This window comes from Amaranthus tricolor, chromosome 11, assembly GCF_026212465.1.
Source record: "Amaranthus tricolor cultivar Red isolate AtriRed21 chromosome 11, ASM2621246v1, whole genome shotgun sequence".
NCBI classification, from domain to species: Eukaryota; Viridiplantae; Streptophyta; class Magnoliopsida; order Caryophyllales; family Amaranthaceae; genus Amaranthus; species Amaranthus tricolor.
This window is the reverse complement of record NC_080057.1, coordinates 183,463-193,415: the sequence shown is the minus strand read 5'-3', so window position 1 is coordinate 193,415 and position 9,953 is coordinate 183,463. Positions and strand designations below refer to the sequence as shown.

At 33.6% G+C, this 9,953-nt stretch overlaps 1 protein-coding gene across 1 annotated transcript; it reads right to left on the bottom strand.

Annotated features, from left to right (window-relative positions):
* Positions 1–2,376: 2,376 nt before the first annotated feature.
* On the bottom strand, positions 2,377–6,453 carry LOC130827310 (uncharacterized). The gene is made up of 6 exons (XM_057692987.1): positions 6,106–6,453; positions 5,587–5,678; positions 5,346–5,364; positions 5,158–5,232; positions 3,372–3,403; positions 2,377–2,428 (listed from the first exon to the last, which is right to left on the bottom strand). The coding sequence occupies exons 1-6, from the start codon at positions 6,451–6,453 to the stop codon at positions 2,377–2,379; spliced, it is 618 nt and encodes a 205-aa protein (XP_057548970.1).
* Positions 6,454–9,953: the final 3,500 nt, after the last annotated feature.

The window sequence follows — 9,953 nt, the reverse complement described above, 5'->3', positions numbered from 1 at the left end:
GATTGATAAAGGGCGGGGAGTCTTCAAAAGCATTATATTCTTCCTCATCCTCAACATCACCTATACCAAGGATACTTCTTTTTTCCGGTACAACAATAGACCATTTTTTATCAGACGGGTCTACAATGTAGAAAACTTGCTTGGCTTGTATGGCTAGTATGAATGGCTCCTCACTATCACGCAAACGAGCTAAGTCTACAAGAGTGCATCCACAAGGGTCGTCATTTTTTATGCATCGTCGATTATTATCTACCCACTTACATTTGAAAAGACCAATAGTGAAAGTAGAGTAGTCAAGCTCCCATATTTCATGTACCCACCCGTAGTATTCCAATTTAGCATCAACCGGCGATTGATCCTTGGCACTCGCGTAAAATGTAGATGACGCAAAAATAGAAACCCCACTATTCTGTAGATAATATGACTTCTTATCTTGACCCTCAGTCCAAAATGTGAAGCCATTGACATCGTAACCCTCATATTTGTTGACATCATCACGAGGACCAAAAGCTAACGACTTAACAATTTCAGATACACCCTTGATGTCTCGAGGAGGTGTGATCGATTTGGAGCCAATTGTTCCTTTTCCCTCAAGCCTTCCTTCATGTCAAGAGGTGGGAAGTCCAATAGGCTTTGCCACGGCCAAATACTTAGCTATAAAGTTACTAATCTCATCACTCATAGTGCCTTGAATCATACTCCCCTCGGGTCGTGCTGGATTCCTCACCTTGTTTTGTAAAACACCCATGTGTCTTTCGAAAGGATAACACCACCTTAAAAGAACTGGACCCAAAAGCTTGATCTCACGAACGAGATGGACAATAAGATGAACCATTATGTCAAAGAAAGAAGGTAGAAAATACATCTCAAACTTGCCTAAAGTTACAATCACGTCGACTTAAAGAGCATCAAGCTTAAAGGGATCAAGAACTTTACTACAAATTCTATTGAAGAACGAACATAGCTCGGTAATAGCATATCTCACATGTTTTGGCAGTATTCCACGGATTGCAATTGGTAAGACCATTTGCATCATTACATGGCAATCGTAAGATTTCATGCTTCCTAACTTCAACTCACCATTTAGGGTCACAAATCTCTTCATGTTGGATGAGTACCCAGACGGAACCTTAATGCCATACAAAGACTCACAAAATGTCCGCTTCTCTGCTTCAGACAATGTGTAGCAAGCTGGAGGCAAATAAAATTTGTCATTACTCATCTTCTTCTTACCGCCCTTTCCCTTATTACTGCCACCAACTTCATCAGCTCTATTTCTTTTCTTACTCACCTTAACATGTGCCCACAACTCCCGACGAATACTTTCCTTACAAGGCGGGGAGAGAAGAAATTGCGAGAAAAGTTCTGTAACTTCCTAGAGCATATGAAGCAACTTAAGATGAAAATTTTGTTCTTAGAGGCCATGGACCAAATGCCTTAATATGCCAAATACTTAAAGACTCTTCTGGGTAATAGAAAGAAGCTCAAAGTGGAGATTACTAGAGCAAGTGAGTGCCATAATTCAAGACACTTGGGCTAAAAAATTAAAGAGAAGGCTAGAGAACCATTTGTGCGACAATTATTTAATAAATAAAGAACAAGAAAAAGGGAAACTTATTGAACATTATTACAAATGAACTTTTATTTGCATAAGGAATTGAAAGAAATAAAGAAACTAAAAATATTGAATTTTATTTTCATCATTACAGGTTATACGGGAGGATCAATAATGGATGTATTGTCCTCCATTGACTCTGATAATAAGGTAAGAAAGATAAGTGATGAAACCCATTTTTCAGTCACTTGACCGTCCGGCTTTGATACTATGACCAAAAACAAGATTATTTTTACTGTTTCTAAAGGCAATATATTTTTTGTTAAGAAAAAAAATTACAATCTTTATTTATATACTGAAATAAACTCTAGGGTTTCCTTGCTAAACTAATTATACTAAAAGAGAATCTTCTTGTTATATTTATTCATAGACAACTATTTCCTATTTTTTTTTATCACATTTAACTATTTGAAATACTTTTCTTAATACACTATAATGAAGTTGGGTTTTATCATAATTTTCATGCAGTAAATTAAGTTCTTTAACAACACAAGTTGTTGAGTCAAGAACAAAATTAACCATGACAGATGGTGCATTTGAACACTTGGTGGTGTTGGAAAATATCTCAAATGCGATCTCACATCTAAAAATAAGAGGTTAACAAAATATATAAATCATAATGGACTAATTCTTCTATTACTAAACGGTTTTAGGATTAACAAACTATACTCTGGTATGAGTCTTATTGTATACAAGCTTAGTAACAAGTTTATTAGGCGGGGCAAGCCTAATGATAAATATTTGAATGGCAGAGAAGAAGTCTAGATGATAAGAAGCTCTAAATATCCGAATATATGAGGAGCATCTTGTATCCTGCAATCAAGGAACACTTTCAAAAGTTAATTTCCTGAAAGACCCATCTAACACCCAAGTTAAGTTAGAACATATGAGAAAACAAGACAAATGAATAGTAAGGAAAAGGGATGAATGTTGTATGACTTTCTAACATATAGAGAATGATTAAGGCTAAAGAGGGATAGGGAAAGAAGCATAGAGATAGTAGTGAGACAACTAATCAAATGTTTCCTCCTATTCATTGATAAGGGACATTTGAGTTTTACACCAAAACCAAGGTAGAGTTTTACACTAAAATCAAGGAGGAATGGGGACCACTTAAAAATGAGTGGAAAACTCTAGTTTTTCTTAAAAGGTATTGATATTTATATGTTGTTGTGTTGTAGTAATAAAGGTAAAAAAATGACAAAAAAAATAAAATATAATAAATAAATTAAGAAAATATCCCTAAATTAATAAATAGAAGAGAGTACTATATAGGTGAAATGTTCAACTGATTATTTAAATAAAAGGGAATCAAAAGGAAATTTTGAGGTGGATAGAAGACGTATTATTATTATTTGTTATATAATAATAGAAGGATTACTAATGAGAGATGATGAGGTGGCTTTTAATGGGTTGTCGCATCTTATGAGGTTGATTTGAACCATTAAGTAAATCTTAAAATTTTGTCATTTTTAATTGGGTTTTTGACTTATATCATTTTATCTTTTTTTTAGATATTCAAGGGTGTTTCGTAATTGGATTTTATATCAGCTTTTATGTTGGGTTTTGGCTGTTAATTTGTTTGTTGGTCAAATAGCTAAAAAAAAGTGTTTGGTAAATACTTTTAAGCTAGCTAAAAAACTGGCTTTTAAACCAAAAGTAAAAAAAGCTACTCCAATTAGTTTTATATTTTGGCTTTTCGCTTGTAGGCCCATTTTTTTCTAATAAACAATTAACAGTCAATGCCTAAATTTACCAAACATCTCCGTAAACAGCTAGCTTAAAAGCCTACAAAAACAGTCAACATTTTCAATTGGTCAAACAAGCTAACTAAAAAAGCCAACAGCCAACAACCAACAGTCAACAGTAATACTAAACACCCCCTAAATAAAAATGGGTTTTGAATAGGATCGAACAAAGTTTGGTTTAAATCACAAATGAATCGAACCAAATTATAGTTTTACTATCTGGTCTGATCTGTGGTCTAAAGGGTTTGGTTTGGTTTTTACCAAAACATCATGTTTTTTGGTCTAATCTAGGTTTTTAATTTTTAAACTAGACCAAACTGAAAATTGTACTATGATAAAAAAAAAAGAAAAACAAAACCTTAGTTCTATATTTTTAAAAATAATTCAATATCTAATTGTGAATTATTATATTTGATTATTGTAGATGTAAAATATTTGCATAAATAAATATATCAATTTGGAAAAGTAAAAAGTTGTAGATTAGTTCATATCAGACCATTGTAAGACGGTCCGGTTAGGTTCATTCGCTCTGGTGGTTTAAATAATTTGTTTTCAGATTAGATTTTTTAATTTGTTTAAATTTTAATATCAAATCAGATTAAATCGGACCATATGCACCCTTAATTTTATGGTTTGACTAATGCATGAGCTAACCTAGCCCATAACACCAACAATAGCTAGTTAATCTTACCCAAGGGGAAAAAGTATAAGCCTCGGTCCACAGAAGTGGATAGTCAGTGACTATTTATTGTCATTTGTCAACAAAATTTCAATTAATCGAGGTGACTAATCTCCATATTAATTAAACATCAAAAAATAATTATTGTATGATCATAAATATGCTTCCACTTGTCACCATATTTGTCGTAGACTTAGACGTAGGTGAGATTAGACGCAGCAAATGAGCACCGATGATAAGGTCATCACCACATGGGTAACATTTTCCACCTCCAAACTCACATGCCCATGACAATAACAGAAAAATTGATTCAAAAAATTAATCCACTAATTTAAAATTACTTCAATCAACGTGTCATTATTATCTTCTATACATAAACACATATCATTAATTGATTCAAAAAATTAATCTACTGATTCAAAATGCTTACAGTGTCATTCCTGTCAATTTATGGGCCCTAGGAAAATTAAAAGAAATAAACCCTTCCTATCAAGGGTTGAAAATGAACTTAAATGGTTGTTTGAAAAATAACAAATAAGAACCCTATATTTATTATAAATTTAGTTGTGGTATAAATACTTCTTAATTGATGAAAGAAATAATCATAAATCGCATATTTTTAAGAATTTACTTCATTAAGTATAATTTTCAGATATTATGACCTTTTTTAACTTTGGGCCCTTGGCAAATGCATACCTTGCCTATGATCAGGAACGACTCTGAATGCTTGCTCAGGGCCTCAAATTTTTTATATTTCAAAAAATTAATTTTTATGTACAAAATTAATATTATCTTGAATTAAATTTAAATATAATTTATAATTTGTGCTAAGTAATGAGTTATTAGTGCCTTTTTATAATATCAACACTAAAAAACAAAAGAAATATTATACTCTTTCCAATTTACTATTATTGTCCCATTTGCTTTTTGAATATTATTTAACAATCACTCACAATTTGTATTTTAATCTTAATGTATAGGTTAGAATATAGTGAAATGAGATCTTATTTGGTTTTTTTTTTTTTGGCAAATAAAAAATTCTTTCATTCACCAGAACAAAACCATACAACTCAGACAAAGATTTTGCCCTTACTTAATTTGCATCAGTATGCAACCGAAGCCCATCTTCTAGGAAGGGTATCCTCGGCCCACTCTTCATTTACATAAGAGCAAGGGAAAAACCAAAGCAGCTAGCCAAAAGCAAGTATCAAAACTATACAAACACTACCAAATAAGAAAATAGCCAAAAAAAAAAAACACAATGACAGCAGCAAAATAATAGCTCTACAACAAGTGCACTCACCAACTCCCAATGGTAAGTCCTGCTTAGAGCGGAGCATCATCCAGGAGAATGCTACCAAGCTCTAATCACACTGTCATTGAAGTCAAGATAAATTGCTTCAAATCGATCTCGAACAGTTAGTCTAATGGTATTCAGAACCTGTTGCGGGCTTCTCACATAACCTCTTCATACAGCTGCATTTCTATTCATCCAGATGTGGTAAACCGTAGCAGCATAAATAGCACGAAGAACACTTCGTTACATCCGATTCTTCTTTGACTTCCTTAAATCCATCTTATCAATAGGCAAAACCCAACACCCATCCAACAACGCAGTGCTGCAATGCATCGCACGCTAAAAGGACACTCCAAAAACAGATGCTTAGTTGTTTCAGAATACACACCACATAAGGAGCACAAGTCATCCTATAATACACCTAAGCGCAGGAGTTTATCCTTAGTAAGAAATCTCTTTTTCGCAGCCCGCCAACACACAAAGCGATGTTTAGGAACTGAAATTATGTTGCAAACAAGATGTTTCTATCTAGCCCTCAATTTTGAGCTAATAGATGTCATATAAACTTCTTTAATAGAGTATGAATCTTGCACAACCTATTGCCTAAGTAAATCCTTCACTACATAGATTTTCTTCAATGTCCAGCTCGGATTCTAGCAATCATCTTATCCGCAATTTTTTCACAATCAACAGTATTGAGTCGCTTTGAGGATAAAGGAACTCCCAAATAAGTAAAAGGAAGAGTAGCCAAGGAAAATTAACAGACAGTGATCATTTCCCTCTGGATATCAATGGGCACCCCCGTAGTATACAAAGCGAATTTCGAGGAATTGGCTTGGAGGTTCGAAGTATGTGCAAAAATATCAAGACATTTACACAAGACCTGAACAGACAAGATATCACCCTTGCAAAACAGCATCAAATCATCAGCAAAACACAAGTGAGACAGCTTTATGGTTTTACACCGAGGATGAAAATTAAAGGAACCCTGCACAATCTTTAGAAGCCTTGATAAGTATTCCATACCCAGAACAAAAAGGAGGGGAGATAAAGGGTCCCCTTGCCGCAGGCCTTTCCTAGCTTTGAAGATAGGCGTAGGGCTACCATTAATCATGATCATAAAGCTTGTAGAAGAGATTCAAGCCATAATGATTTTGATAAACTTATGGGGAAAATTAAGCACTACTAACATTTCTTTGAGGAATTTCCAGTTCAAAGAGTCATAAGCTTTGCACAAATCAATCTTCATAAGGCAGCTAGGAGCACAATTCTTCCTAGTATAATGTTTCACTAGGTCCTGACTGTAACATTTGAGAAATTAATAAATTAAGACGAGTGAGTTTAAGAGAATTATTAGTGCGAAAATGATCTTAAATACACATGACATAAAATATTCTCAATTTAATTCCTCTTCTTTCAAATTGATAATAAAAAAAAGAAAAAAAAAACAAAACAAAACAAAACAAAACCCCTCCTCTCTTCATCTTCACACATACCAACCCAAAAAGAAACAAGCCTTCACCATCTTCTTCCTTAAGCCATTTGAATCAGCTATGCCCTAACCATCACTATTTCGAGTAAGACCAAACCCACTCAATTTCCTCTTCTTTTCGACTTTCATTCTCTGAAATTAAGGTTGAAAACACATCCTTCTTCTAACATTCGAAATTAGGGCAATAAAATTTCAGTGATCTTCTACCTCAACTTCTCACAAGATCCATTGCGAGCCTCCTCTCATACCGCTTTTTTTGGATAAGCTTAGGCACTCCATGAATGTTCTTTTCTCCTTGATTAATTATTGGTGTGAACAAAATTAAGGTTTAAATATCTCAATCTCTATGTGTTATTTTACTCCATTCTTCTCTCATTCTTTTGATTTTCCTTTCAAGAATCGAACCTTAGCCTATCTATTGGATTTTTTTTAAGTAACATCAACATTTTTGTGGTTATTTTCCTCCATTGAAGGAGAATTCATAAAGCACCGATCGATTTCCCTTCCAAGTACTTAAATTCTGTTGAATGGGGAAAAACAAATGAGATCCGGTTCTATTTGATTAAGCATCGAGGTTCAAGCCAGAAATTTATTTTGGAATCTGACTTTTGTCCCATATCAATGCTGCCGTTAAAAAGAAGTAGCCCTTCTTGATTCTTCTTTTTTTGCTTCTCCTTATTGTTTATACTCTTATAAATATAAGATTACTTCCATTGGCATATATCCACTTGTATAATCTTTTACTCATGTGTTAGACCCTAAATGTTGTTGAATCTTGGATTTTATATGAGTTAATTAGATGAGTTCTTAATCGAAAAAATTATGAAAAATGTGTTACTAGTAAGTTATGTGATGATAAGAATTTTAGTGCAGATTATAATTTTAGTAGGAGATGACTTTAACGACTTGGTTTTGATTAATTAGTGTTCTTTAATATGTTGTTTAATTAGAAGATAAGGATCTTGAAGTAGATACTAGAATGGTGAAAATGAAGACTTTGGGATATATTGTTGAAAATCATGGTATTGGTTTAGAAAATTATGGTAATGGTAAAATGTTGAATGATTGGATGTTCTTGAAAGAGTCTAGAGTTCGTGTGGAAATCATTAGTTGATTGGATAAATTAGTTGTGTTTTACTAACTGGATGGTTTGTTATTCTTGTTTTGGTTCTTGGATCCTCTAAAATGTTCTTGGTTGAGCTTAGATGAACATAGAATTGTTTGAATTGGAAATACAAAGAGAGTTGTGGAGACGTATGATCTTTACAAGTATATAAAGTAGTCTAGAGCATGGTTATAATGTTTTGATGATATGGAGTGTTTGAATTAGAAGTGCACAGTCCTTTAATGCTTAGAAATGTTAGAATATAATCCTTGATTAAGTCATAGTCATAGAAGGAGGTGCAATAAGTTATATAGACCTAGATTGTAGTATCGAATGCTCTTTCGTGATGTTGTGTTTTTTATGCTTCAAGAGACGACATCATCGAAGAACCCTTCTAGTTGATAGCTGTGATCTGGTTTCGACTCCTTGAAGCATCTTTTGCAGTGAGTAGTAGTAGTCCCTTAAAGGGTCTGGCCATACTACAATTTTGTAAATTGTTTCATTAAAGCTGTGAATTTTATAATATTAAGACAAATTTGTTATGAATGATTATGTTGATATTGATATGGTCAATGGATCGGGCTCACGAGCTGGTCATTGACGGAGTAGAGGGAAAATCTCCCTTACCCCCTATTTTGAGGTGAATTGTCATTCAAATATTGACTAGCCTCACCTAAGAGTGACATAACCGTTGAGCTATGGATGTTCCTCTCAACTAGACACGTGCACACATAGATCTAGGAAACTGATGTTGTTTTTAAACCTTTGTTTGGAAATTACTGTGTTTTGTTGTTTTGGATTGTTACTTCTCATTCAGTTTAATCTGACCTTCTATTGTTTCCAACTTTTAATCTGATTACAGATCATAATCGGTCGGGAATGATGGGTTAGCGGTGTTGATTAGAGTTCCAAGGATGTTATATTGAGCTAAGCATGTGAGAATTTTGTAGTTTTGTTTCAGGTTTTTGGATAAATGTATTTTAGACTTGGTTGTGTTGGTTATATTGAAATTAAAGTGATTTGTATGTATATCTTGTGTTTTAGTTAGATATTTGATTTGAGAACTAACTGAGTTAGTTACGTTAAAGTGCTGGTGACCCCTTTGCTCACGTTTTGGAAGTGTGATTTAAGTTTTCTTAGGAAATGAATCCCATAATGACCCTGTTTACTCAGTCAACAGTAAGTCGGGATGTAACACTGACATAGTAAGATGTTGTGCATAATACTTCTTCCCGCAACAATAGTACCTTGGGCTTGATCAATGATGTCTCCCAAAACAAGCTTGAGTCTAAAGCAAATCAGCATAGAAATACATTTATAAAGAACATGACAGCAAGAAATAGGCCTATAATCACCTGGACGGGAAGGACATTGATCTTTTGGAATCAACATGATGGTGGAAGTGTTCTAGCTCCTAGACATTTTCCCTGTTTGAAAGAAATAAGTGATAGCTTGGGTAACATCAGACCTCACAATTTCCCAAGAGGACTTATAAAACTTGCTATTAAATCCATCCAATCCTAGAGCCTTCTCGTTAGGAATACTCCATAATGCCTTTTTTATTTCCTTCGAAGGAAAAACAAGGTCCAACATACGACCCTGCTAATGAGTAAGAACAGGATCTTGTTGAACAATAATAATGTCAATAGACACTCTACCAGTAACAACAGTACCAAAAATGTCAGAGTAAAAGTCAAAGAACTTTTGCGGGATCTGTGATGTCTCTACCATCCTCAGTTGTGACACTGATTTTGTTAGACCTATTCTTGTGATTAATACTCTGATGAAAGAACGACGTATTATCATCACCAAGTTTAAGCTAGTGCATCTTAGCCTTTTGTCTAAGAGAATGATCAAATGGTTCTTCTTAGTGTAAGTTTTATTAATATGAACTTATTATTATAATTTTTACATAAACACAATTAGAAATATTTATGGTTGAAATGTTATATTGACAAATGTGTTAAAATTAAATGAGACAGTAATAGTGAAAAGAGAATAATATTTAATAAGCCTT